Source organism: Labeo rohita, chromosome 3 (genome assembly GCF_022985175.1).
Source record: "Labeo rohita strain BAU-BD-2019 chromosome 3, IGBB_LRoh.1.0, whole genome shotgun sequence".
Lineage (NCBI taxonomy): Eukaryota > Metazoa > Chordata > Actinopteri > Cypriniformes > Cyprinidae > Labeo > Labeo rohita.
This window is the reverse complement of record NC_066871.1, coordinates 28,732,728-28,745,237: the sequence shown is the minus strand read 5'-3', so window position 1 is coordinate 28,745,237 and position 12,510 is coordinate 28,732,728. Positions and strand designations below refer to the sequence as shown.

General features: G+C 39.2%; 2 protein-coding genes across 5 annotated transcripts in view; both read right to left on the bottom strand.

Annotated features, from left to right (window-relative positions):
- Positions 1-12,510, bottom strand: part of hoxb3a (homeobox B3a) — a 51,514-nt gene that overhangs the window by 19,028 nt on the left and 19,976 nt on the right. For 3 of the 4 annotated variants that reach the window (XM_051106021.1, XM_051106032.1, XM_051106022.1), the window contains exon 2: positions 4,367-4,570. The gene's annotated coding sequence lies outside the window, so the exon portion shown is untranslated. Of the gene's footprint in view, positions 1-4,366; positions 4,571-10,280; positions 11,002-12,510 lie in introns of those variants that run through there. The other variant, XM_051106023.1, reaches the window with a different exon arrangement.
- hoxb4a (homeobox B4a) lies at positions 5,140-10,151 on the bottom strand. Its single transcript, XM_051106038.1, has 2 exons — positions 8,630-10,151; positions 5,140-7,655 (listed from the first exon to the last, which is right to left on the bottom strand). Exons 1-2 carry the CDS (start codon positions 9,051-9,053, stop codon positions 7,339-7,341), a joined length of 741 nt encoding a protein of 246 aa, XP_050961995.1. The 5' UTR covers positions 9,054-10,151; the 3' UTR covers positions 5,140-7,338.

The window sequence follows — 12,510 nt, the reverse complement described above, 5'->3', positions numbered from 1 at the left end:
AAATAGCTTACATTTGTAATCCGCATTCCATATTTCATTTTGTTTTTTCTACTTTGCGATAATTTTGTCCTTAATGTTATACTGATGGCTTGTTTGATTTCTTTGTAACACTACTTTGAATATACATTAAATAATGCTAAATAAAAAAGAGACTCTCTCTCTCTCTGTGAAGAAATTCTTACGATAACAAGCACTCTGATGAATGGCTGTTGGCATTACAACTGATATCACATACCCAATTTTCATCACTGATTCTTTGCCAGCTTATTTAACACTACAACCACGCGTTTATGACATCTTATCGAAATTAAGTCAGTTTTAACGGTTTAAACATTTCTAGTGCAGAGAGCACCTTTGTAACAAGTTAGTAGGTTTGTAGATGTTTAATTTGGCTCTAATCTATCCACATTCAGTTAACAAAATGCTATTTTTTATATATATCTATCATTATTAATATTTTCTGGAGTTTTTAGGCTGTGCAAAGACAGGTAGCAAGCGACAGATAAAGGGGGAAAAATCTCTTTTGGAGACCCTGCCGCGAGCCCTAAGCAACAATGGTAGGATGCCCTTCTGCACAGCGCTGAGGCAAAACGGAAACAATAGACCTGGGGCTGAGTCAAAAGAAACGGAGCAGTACAGAGACTTTGAAGGTCAAACAATAGCCTGACTTGCTGTGTGCTTCGAAGAAGTCTAGCAAAGAATCTGCACAGTCTTTTCTATAGCTAATTTCAGTCCAAACAGCTCGAAGGAACGAATAAAACGCACGATTAAAGTGTAGCCAGCTCCGCAGCAGTTTTTATCAAATGCAATTAGACTATTTGCCAAAGAAGGTAACTGCAATAAAGATAAGCTTTAAATGCAATTGAACCTCTGCAATTTCGCAAAAGTGCAATTCAGTCAATGCATTTTCTCATTTGCAAAATAGCTGTGGCGGTGTAAATACAAACAAATACATATGAACTACACGTGGATTGTATCAGTTTTAAAACACCACTGCCTATCAAGATTAAAGCATGTATGTATGTGGCTCTGTGTCGACTGCTTTGTAAGAATGAAAAGAAATAGTGTGATTCCCAAATAGTAACAGTAATAGACAGTAATTGCGCATGTGCTTTTAAAATATCTGACTATATCTGACATTTTTTCAGGTTTATTCAGATTCTTTTTATATTTTCTTAAAAAAAAAGTAACATTTGAAAAAAGTTATTATAAGATCTACGTTTCAGATTTTAAATTACATTTTTAAAAAAGGAAATAAACTCATGCTAGTAATGCCCACAACATAAATAAAACATACCTAATAAAAATCATTCGAATGTACAAGGCGATTGTTTTGTTCTTGTCTTTAAATTATTTTAGAACAACGGAATTAAGTTAAAATCCGTATTTCAATTTGTGACCAAATCTTCTTCAAACGTTAAAACGAAATAACAAACATGTAGAAACTGAATCTTTAAAATAAACGTCAAAAAATGGGATAGGAATTATATTAACATTCGAGACCAGTTTATTAAATATGTTCTGTGTCGCGAGTTTTTTACAGTGCAGGTAATAAATGCATCTGATATTTCTTTAATACTTGTAATTTACTAAACGTGCATCAGCAAGATCAACGGTAATGGTAATAAAACAACAACAACAACAACAACAACAACCAGTATTGTTGTTTTTATTATTATTATAATTATTATTAGAAAAGAGAGAGCTCAGATTGTAAAGATAAATCAGTCAATGAATATCCCAGATTTTACAGTCGCTTAAGTAAACAGAACGTTTGGCTAAAGGCTAGGTTTATACAGAGCGGCGGAGATTGATTTACGGCACTGAGCATACCCTCTTTTATTGGGGACTGTAAATCTGTCAAAAGCGGCAGAACGCGTAGTGCCTTTAAAAAAAATTATATCCTTTGATAGGGAGACTTGCAGGACAGCTGCCTATTGAGCTAAACGTGCAGTTTCCATGTGTCAGGTTTGTTTGTTATAAAACTGCAATCAGGGAAAGGATTTAGATTAACCCAAGAAGTGTATAAAATGTAGCGTCTTAAATAATAATATTTATTATTTTTATTATTATTATTATCAACAACAATAATTTTAATTCAACATTTTAATTATTATGTTTTTCACGAACCTAATCTTATGCCTAAAATATGCGGTAGGAATAGCTGCAGCATGCGCGATCTGTTAGTTGCACATTAAATGAGAAGTCACGTTTTCAGAAGCCAAGAGTAACAAATAAAGCACCTGAATATTCCTCTTTAGTGAGCGCACTCATTACTCTTCGCTATCTCAGGAAATAATGGAATCTGTATCGCAGCAACCATTCAGTTAGTTAAATATTAATATCGAATGAAGAGGAGCCCGGTTGGAGAGATACGGAGAGTTAAAGAAATAAATGCACGTCTAATCTGCATTTTTCAAAACAAGAGATTAAACATATTTACTAAATAGCTGTAGTAGACCATGTGTAGATAGAGATCGGTAATAGTACAGTAATATTGATGAAATAGTAGATTAGTAATGCAGCAGAAAAGGGAGGGGTTGCATTTTGCTGGCAATGTTAACAATGGTGATTTGCCTTACTTAATATGTGTCTCTTTAAAACACACAAACACACACACACACACATACACACACAGGCTCTCAGCCCAGGCCCACAAAGCTGGCGTGCGCGGGCCATATATCTCTGTGACTATGCGGTGCTGACCTCCGCTCCGTGGCTTTTCACAATAATAATTCAGCAATGTGCGAGGGCTATTTGTTTCGCAATTAGCGGCGTGAGCTAAAACAGGCACCACACCATCACATCAGCGATACAAGGCCAAACGGCGTGCTTTCCAACAAACCTTGAAGGAGGGAGTGGAGACCAGAACAAGGAGAGCAAGAAGGAGGGGGCTTACATGATACAATGCGAGGCGTTGTCACACAAAATAGCCGTCATATTTCTGGAGCGGAAGGCCCTCTTGGCCTCCCTCACAGTGTTACTGCTACTGAAATACATATAAAGGAAATCGTAAAGTAATCTCGCGGTGTGCATTCTGCAGGTCTTGACACGCATGGTGACTATTCGGGCCTTTCACAAGCTGCTCAAACCAAAAGACGGGAGAGATGTTTAAGGATGGGTCTTTGCAAGGCCACGGCTGCTGTTGTTTTAAGGGCCCCGATAGTTTACTAGACTGTCTGAGGGAAGAGATAGCACGGTGCCCTCGGGTTACAGTGCCCCGGCCGCGCTGTTATGACAAACTCGCCCTAGGGCTTTGTTGACCATGTACCACGTAGCGCTGTCCTGTCCGCGCCGGGTCAAGGGTTTCAGAAGGGTCAGTCTAAGCCTTCGCAACAGACCTAATCGGTCAGAAAAACGTGTCCTCTGGTTGAACCCATTGCTGCCATTCTGTCTGCCTGCTGCAAGGATCGATTTTTTTCCTGTCATCCCTCAACTTCCCTCAATATCAGTTTCTATATTTTTGTTCTTTTTGCCACGCTTCATGCTACACAGGTCCGCAGAGGGAGGCGAAAGCCGTAAACCAGAACCACTGGCCTTTTCTCCAATACGCACAAAAGATTGATTTGCAGGGGTTAAATGGCGGTGAGCCCGTATCAGAGCATTGGTGCTCATCTAAGCACACAACATGCAATTGAAGCAATTTGCTACAAGTCGTTTGTTTTAGGCAAATAGTTGCTCTCGAGACATTCTCTTCGGTGCTTTTCATTCCTGTCTGACCAACAGAGCATCGAATAATTTATTCTCGAAACCGGCCGCTTTGCACCTGTGTGCCACCCAGGCTCTCTGATAGAATAAAAAGGCGTTTAAGGGTGGGGAAACGCATACACGTGCGCACACAAACAACATGATGTGCAAAAGAAATAAAGCGCCATTAACAACAGTCATTAAGGCGGCATGTCATGTCATATTCGTAGCTAGGAGAAGGTGTCTTACGTACTGCAAATCTAGATATTGCTCACATGTGTATGTGGCACATTGCAACTCATGCATATTCACAGTGTTGATAGAAGGCACACATGCGCGTTCACGCGCACATGAAGGGACAAACAGACGCTCCCGTGCACACTTTTTTGGCGCTCCATACTACTTCAGCACCAACACCCACAAATACACCATTTAACAATGCTACAGATGTGTTACACCAAACGAAAAGAAAAACATGCTACGTCTTTAGTTGTGATGGCACACACCTAGAAGTTAATCCAAACACACGACAGCCGGTTCCCAAAAGCTACTCTTTCTGTCAAAGCAGCCATAAAACCCAACACGACAAATGTGCCTCTGCTACCCAACTGCGAGAAGGCCATAAAGCAATAAAACTCCAAACACTGAAAGTGCTGCAAATAAACCAAAAGTACTGTACCTTAAACGCTGCCATCTCTCGTCCTGCGAAGATTCTCACTCGCGCTAACATTTTCAAGAGATTCTTCATGGGACATCCCTCGCCAAAAAAGTTTTCTTGTGGCATGACTTGGTGAATAGAAGATGGCAGAGGAGGGAGGGGGGATGTCTTCAAGTGCCCTTCAAGATTTCACTCCCCTCCTAGCAGAAGGTCCGAGCAGTTGTGCTGCCGAATGACAATAGGAGAGAAGACTTGTTTAAAGAGAAGCGGTGATTAATGATTTTTCTGTATAATTCTCACATTTTTCTTTAGGCTTCTGTCTGCAAATAATGGTGGTGAACTTTTGAGGCCCTCAAAAGAAATCTGTTCACTCCTATTCAAATCAGTGGGGCTTTTTTTTTTTTTTAAAGAAAATAAAATATGTGTGACAACAATAGGATTCCAAGGTCTATACAGATGCCACACGCAAATGCATCCATTTAAATTCTCGAGTACCTTTTGAGAGACAAAATGTGTGGTTAAAAACCACAAAATGGGTGTATGTAAATTATCTATCTATCTATCTATATGTATATATCTATATATCTATATCTATATATATATATATATATATATATATGTGTGTGTGTGTGTGTGTGTTAAAAAATGAAATATTTATGCCACTGCAATCAGTCTTAGCTAATAAAAACAAACACGTGTGTGCACAATTGAGAACATTTAACTATTTCAACTAGATAATTGTCTTCATGTGATTTTACTGCCTCGCTTTTTTTTTTTTTTTTTTTTTTTTTTTTTTTTTTTTTTTGCTTTTTGAAGTGTTTGACGTTATGTCCAGACAGCATTTCATAAATAAAAGGGAGAAAACAGACAAATGGCTTTAGCGGGCTGTGTGGCGAAAATGCCTTTCTGATATCAACAAGCAAGTAATAGAAAATCTTCTCGGTGCCACGGAATGCTAGAAGACCAATTTAAGGCCATACTTTTGTGTAAAGTTCAACGCCAGCAAACGGAATGTTATTTTCTCCGGCTCTATATTTTCAATACCTGCTCTGAGAAAAGAAAATGAAAATTAATACAAGGGCTGCGCCTTCCAAAAGAAGCCATTTGTCTTCTTGATTATCTATTTGGTTGTCAGGGTTTGAGCTATGGCACCGACCCGCTCCTTTGTAATATAAAAAACACACAGCTTGCGCTGGCAAACAGTCGCGAAACTGTTGTGCAAGAATTACACTCATTAAAGCATTAAAAGCCCACGAGCCGAGAAACTATTTAACTTCTGCTTTTTTTTTCTAACATGGATCCATATTTTTAGGCGCATTCACGGCATCGTTGAGCAGAGGGTTTGTGCACCGTTAAATTAAGGAGAGACGAGACAGAAAGGAAGGGTTTTGTGATTTAGAATAAGATTACAAGGCGTAATGTACCAGGATTACTCGCAATGCAGCGATATAAATCACTAGAGAGATATGCAGTGATCTTCAAGACAGGCGAGTGCTACAAGGCTAACGAAAATGCGCAGTGGCAAGCCAAATGAAATTAAATTGTTTTTAGCAGAACACAGAGAACGATGGTATCCTCCTATATAAGAAATGTGTATTTAAAATAAGCATATCTAGCTTTAAAATCCACAAGAAGACATGACACATGAAGAAAGATTATACTTTTCCGCCATTTATTAAATTTCTAGAGCTATTTACATGTAACAAAGGTAAACAGTGAAAGGTACAAGCAGAAAGAAGACAAAATACAAACATGTAAGAGGGGAAATTTACAATTCATCAGCGAGAAAACTGATCTTTGGAATGTAATAATAATAATAATAATAATGTAAAATTAAAGTTGACGAAAGAAAGAAAGAAAGAAAGAAAGAAAGAAAGAAAGAAAGAAAGAGAAATGTGGTATGTGCACATGTCTATGTACCATAAAACAAAACGAGGGTGGTAGTGACATAATAAAGAATAAACAAAATATAGTGTATTTACTCATGCAATATACGCACCTTTCTCTATACAACCCTGGCCACACTTAACTTAAATTTCATTTCAACTTACAAACAAAATGCTGAGATAAGCTATTGCAGATATTTGCCGTTAAGTCCAAAGAACTTAAACGTATCACTTCATAAAACTAGAACAAAAAAATACAATTGAGGTAATTCAAATAGTACTTAGCAGTGCTCTCATTAAAATGCTTTGCGTTGTACCGGTTTTGGTTATGCATATCTAGCCGTCCAGCTTCATTGAACTTTTATATTATATTTAATATGAATAGCAACTAATTGTAATTTGCTGTTCTTAAACTGAAATGCGCTAAACAGGCGAGTAAAACAAGTCCCTGTATTTTTAATGAGCGATAAATGGACCACACGCACAATAAACCCTCAGTCCCATTGGCATTGCATTCGAAATGCAAATAGCAAATGCAAAATATCCTAATTGCTACAAAATACAAAACTTCATATCAGTTGAAAAACACTCGGCTAGTTATTTTAAGCCAGGGGAATAAAGGGAGTTAGAAAAGGCTTCTTGACAAAACAGAGCGACTCATTTATTAAGCACAACGCTAGACGTCGAGGTAATGGGCAGGCCTACGGTTCATCCTTTGTACCACAGAGTAAACATGACAAATGGGGCCGAGTTTGGCGTGATTAAAGATGAAACACGGATCCATCTTCACCAAATCTGAAAACTATCTGCCGCCTTCTGTGCTTATTGAAGGGGCGAGTGAGCAGGAGAGGCGTGCGGGATAAAAATGGGAACCAGACTGGGAACGCAACCCATCTATAGTAGCATTTGAGTTCGAGTCTTCACCCATTTTTAGTGTTAAAAAGATGAACATTTTCTTTGCTCCTTTCCCCCACATCTTCCTCGTGTTTTGTCCCTGTAATTAGAGTGCAGGGTAGAGTAGGGAGACATAACGCGGGTAAAATCCACGTTCTACACTCCAGAAAATTAGATTTTATAATTGTACGTGTTTTGGGCAACAGTGGAGGGCTATAGACTTGGCGGAGGTCCGCTTGCTCGGTTCTGATTGCTGCCCAATGTCGGGCCGCTGCTTGAATTAGTGTTGGCAGAGCTGCTGCGTATTTTGGTGTTGGGAAGCTTATGGTCCTTCTTCCACTTCATGCGCCGGTTCTGAAACCAAATCTTAATCTGTCGTTCAGATAGGCATAGTGTATGGGCAATCTCCACCCTCCGTCTGCGAGTCAGATAGCGGTTGTAATGGAACTCTTTCTCCAATTCCAGGACTTGCTGCCGCGTGTAGGCTGTGCGTGAGCGCTTGGGTTCACCCCCTGAATAGTTCGGGCTCACTGTTGAGAAACAGAGAGCGACACGTTACAAAAAAGTATAACACACAAACACATAGGCTACACACACACACACACACACACACACACACACACGTACATAGATATGTACACTCTTCTAATAAACACTATAATAATATATGTATTTGAACATGTAAAGATATATTTGTCTATCTCGAATTTGCAAGTATACAATGTGACTGTTTAAAGATTCGGTTATGCAAAAATGGTAAACAAAACAAAAAAAAAAGTGGCCATTGTCTATTTAGGATTAGCAATTGAATAGCATCGGGACAGTGACACAAATGGCAGCACAATATAAAACAATAGGGATATTAGTTTTTGCATAAGGGTTCATAAGAAAAATACATATTCAGCAATTCACTACGAGGGAACAGCATAATCTATAGTTGGCTTTGGGCGACTAATGTTAAGCCGTGATTTTGCAAACACGGAGTTTGCCCCCTTTTCAGCGCACACCATGGCAGCTCTATGAATACAAGCACTAATTATCGCAGAATAATAGTTTATAAAAGAGTCCGACTGTTTGTATTACCATCAATGTTTTATTATCGTCCTCATAACTATTAATATTTTAGCTCCCATAAAACTTTTTTTTTTTATTAACAATAGCTAAGTGACAGTGTAAAGTACACATTAATCCGTCCAGTCACTTAAAATCAAATTACTCAAACATAAAACTTAACTTATGGATTACATGAGAACTCATAAACCTCTTCCCGGCAAGAAATTAGAACGAGAAAGTTGCATAGACCCCGAAAGAGCTTAAAGAAGGAGTGCAATAAAAATTTATGGAGGGTGTAATTATATTGCCCTGCAAACAGACGATCGTAAATCTCGACCAAGGGCAACTTCATAAGGGGAGCCATAGATTTAACGCCGGACATTAGGCTTTCTAAAGTGGCTGAGCTGTCTGCGCAAGGAAACACTAGTAAGAGAAGTTCAGCTGCACTTACCGATGTTTACGTGGACTTTTTTCATCCAGGGGTATACCACGGGATCTTTTCTTGAAGTGACCGTTGAAGTGTTTTGGCTAGTGGGAGTCTGACCGCAGGCAGGCGGAGGGCTCGGAGTTACCGAGTCGCAGTGATGGCTCGGTTCTGGGAGAGGGGTCGAGAGTGCGGTTGTGGGTAGAACGTGACCTCGCGGAGAGATGACCGCGGCAGGCTGCCCCGAACCCTGGCACGATGAATAGGGTGGGTCGGCGCAGCCCGACCGCTGGTGGTAGATCGACTCATGCTGAAACGAGGGGTCTTGCCTCTGGGCGCTGTAGTAGTCCGGAGAGTGACTGGGAAGGTAGTCGCTCTGGGAATATTCCTCGCAGGGTGGAAACTTAGGGTCCACATAGTTGGAGTTGATCAAATAGGAACTCATGGCCATTAATTTCTTTGAATTGCACACAAAATATACTAAAATTTATATGTATCCCTTTACTCGTTTTCCTGTTTCGTAGAACCCTCCTACTTTCTGTCAAGTGAACAAAGTTAAGGGTCCATGTGACATCGTCAGCCAATGGCGTGGATCTTCGCGATTCCCGGATAAGGAAATGGGATTAGTCAGTTTAGACCGCGCGCATCAACTCGCATTTCGGCATAGTCCAAAATTCCATACTTTCTCATACGTTGCTACGCGCTTGATGAGATGTGAGTAAATCAAAACAATAACAAGCGAAAGCAGACACGACGAAAAGGCATGCTGGATTCTACCAGCCGCACAGAAAGTCACGCCCCCAGTCCCTCTCAGTTCATCTGCACATTGAGAGCATGACTACACCTCTGTAAAGAACTGCTCAGATTTGGCGAACAGAAACACTGCTTAATTTTGGCCAGTGTTCATGAAAAGCGGTACCAGGGGAAAGTGATGCAAGAAGCTCGCCTTGGCCAAGCTCTTAAATGCACTCGCTAATAACGGTGAGAGAATGGTCGTGGCGTGAGCAGCGTGTCAGAGATGAATCTGGGCTTGTTTAAGATCGATAGAAAATTCATCAACTAATTCAGGTTACAAAGCCTCCTAAATCACAAAGGAGACCTTCTGCATTTAAACGGAGTCTGCAGTCATTCCACTCCAAACAGCGCGTTTATCCTGCATGCCAAATCTACACACACTGAATAGTAATATATGTGCTCAATTCACTATTAACGCCAGCAGCAAATATTTCTCGCTGTTTACTGATAGTAATGTTTAAAAATCACTGCATTCAGATAATCATTAATCAGTGCAAAACTGTACAAATATATTTGCTCATTTCGAATTCTTTTTTTTTTCTTTAAATTCGAATTCTTTGAAGGTCTCACAAAATATGTGTGATACCATAAACTCACTTCAAATCTACACCAAAATTTAACTGAAATAAAAGTAGTACTTAGGGAAAAAAAGAATTTTCGTTCCTGCTACAATATTCCACTACCAAACAGTAATTAATAAACAAACCGAAAGTTATAATGTCATCTTCTTTGCCCGTTGAAGTTGAAATGTAGCCTATACATCAACTACATACTCCCCTAGATACGAATTTGTGACTGTGCGTCTGTTTACACAAATCCGGATCTACAGGGTATATATAGATGACAGGTATCTTCTTGACAGGTATTGAGAGAGCCTGCTCACCTTGACAGTGCCTTCCCAGTGTCAAGTGTTGCACCTGGAACAGTCTGCCTCCAAGGATATCAGCAATCTGTCTCGCCACTTAATGGATCGGTGCTTCCTTTATAAACTTTGCTAATGGTTTGTGGTAAACACTGGAGTTTTTCTTGTACATTTCTCCCCTACATAGAAACTAAACACAACTAAAGGGAGGAAAATGGACATTTTTTCCACCACATGGCCCGGAAACAACATTTTCCTACCCTCGAACTCAAACGCTTTGTCTCTTCATTATATACTGAGCAGTCGAAGCACACACCTTTGTCGTCTGGTGTGCTAATTTTCTTTCAAAAAACGTTTAAAATCTGAAAGAAAAAATAGACTCACGTTGGAAATTAACAAAACATACAATTACAGGCTAAGACTTGCACACCTATGTAACATCTATTCACGACAGACATGAATTGTAAAATAGTTCCTTAGAATCTAACACACAAAGCGCGATCAGGCCAGCATGTAAATGCGACCGCGACAGATCTCAACAAAGGTCAAAGAAAGCTGAAAACAGCCACTGGAATAAAACATGTGGGTTTTATGGCAGGTCAGCTCTGTTTGTCGCCCGCAAACACCAGTCAAACGGCGAATAAATAGCGAGGTGAGAGGGTATAAAACAATAAAATATGCACATAGGACAATACCAATAGTTCTTTAACCCCCTGACACCGAGCAAACATTTTATGACTCCTTAAACAAGCGTTTCTCTCACCAAACACTCGGTCACTCATTTCATGAAAAACTCTCTGAAATAAAGAACTTCTAATTCATTCTAAGGAGTGTCTCTTTGTTTTGGGGATGCACCGATATTTCAAGGCTGGTTTTCTAGATGTACAGAAAAGGTAAGATTTCCTTATTTAATTATTCTACACTAAAATTTAGGATAATGGGGAAAAAAACGAAAACGCATTTATTTTTCGATACTACAGTTTACTTGCTATTAAAAATAATCGACCGTATTTATTACAACAGCAAACAGTAAGTTATGTCAGTAAATCTACACAAAAACGAGGGATAAAGATGTAACTACATAACGCTCCGTTTGCCACATTTCATACCTTAAACGAAAAGACAACCTTACCAGAAAAAAAGTTACTAGAGTTAGTTATTTGGCAAAAAAATGTATTAGATAAACATCGTAAAATTAATATTGTATGCAACTAAATTGTCGTTGCGCTGCATACCAAAATATTTCAAATGAACAAGTACCATAACACAATACGTCGTAATAGTTGCTATAATTTTCCATCACGCACTAAAACAATTCCAAACAGCTAACAATTTAAATATTTTCGATTTTTAAATGATATGTACATTTAAAATAATGATTTAGCAAATATCAAAATATTGGAATTATATATATATATTCATTCATTCCTTATTGTTTGCAAATCTAAATCTGGAGGGTTTCTGGGGAGTCTTTGTTCTCCTGCGGCAAGGGCACAAATTGTACAAAAGATTATAAATTGACTCCAGAGTATACACGAAAGAGATCTATTAATAAATGTATCAAAATAATATCGAATAGTATCGAAATATTCACAAACGAAGGAAAATCTTTTTCCTTTCACTGAGTAGTCTGAATGTGAATTAAAAAAAAATTGTATCATATCAAAGAAATCTGTAGCACCCCTAGCGTTTGGCAGTCAAAGCTCTGGCAATTTTTCAAATGGGCCTCTGCCATTTTCAGCTCTTTTTTTTTCAACTTGCCTGATGCTTTTCTTCTCTCTCAATTCATTTTGATTTCTGCTTGGTAATAATCGTGCCGACCTTCTTGCACTGAAGCAGGTTAGCATCCATGTCCGAGTTGAAAACGGCTAATAATTTAATGTTTAGATGACTCAGCTTGTACTTCGCGTGTAACCCGTACACCTTATTTCACATGTTATCGATGCAAAAGCTATTGTAACTGCAAAGGAGAAAGTTCAGCCTTGGTGTCCACTCTAACCCTTTCACCCCCTGAAGTCCCCGACCTCGCCTTCACCCCCGTGAGCCATCTCCTTCTAAAAGCCATGGGGACCTCGAGCCATCTGCCTCATTATGGGGTTAATGTGTACACCGACAGGCATTCAAAGCCGCGTCTCAGAGACTATAGCCAAGGTAAATATTCACCATATAAAACCCACACACGCAACAGTGCATCTCCGTGGGGCTCGAATTCAAAGTCATAACTCCGTTATGATAGGAGGGGGGACCCGTA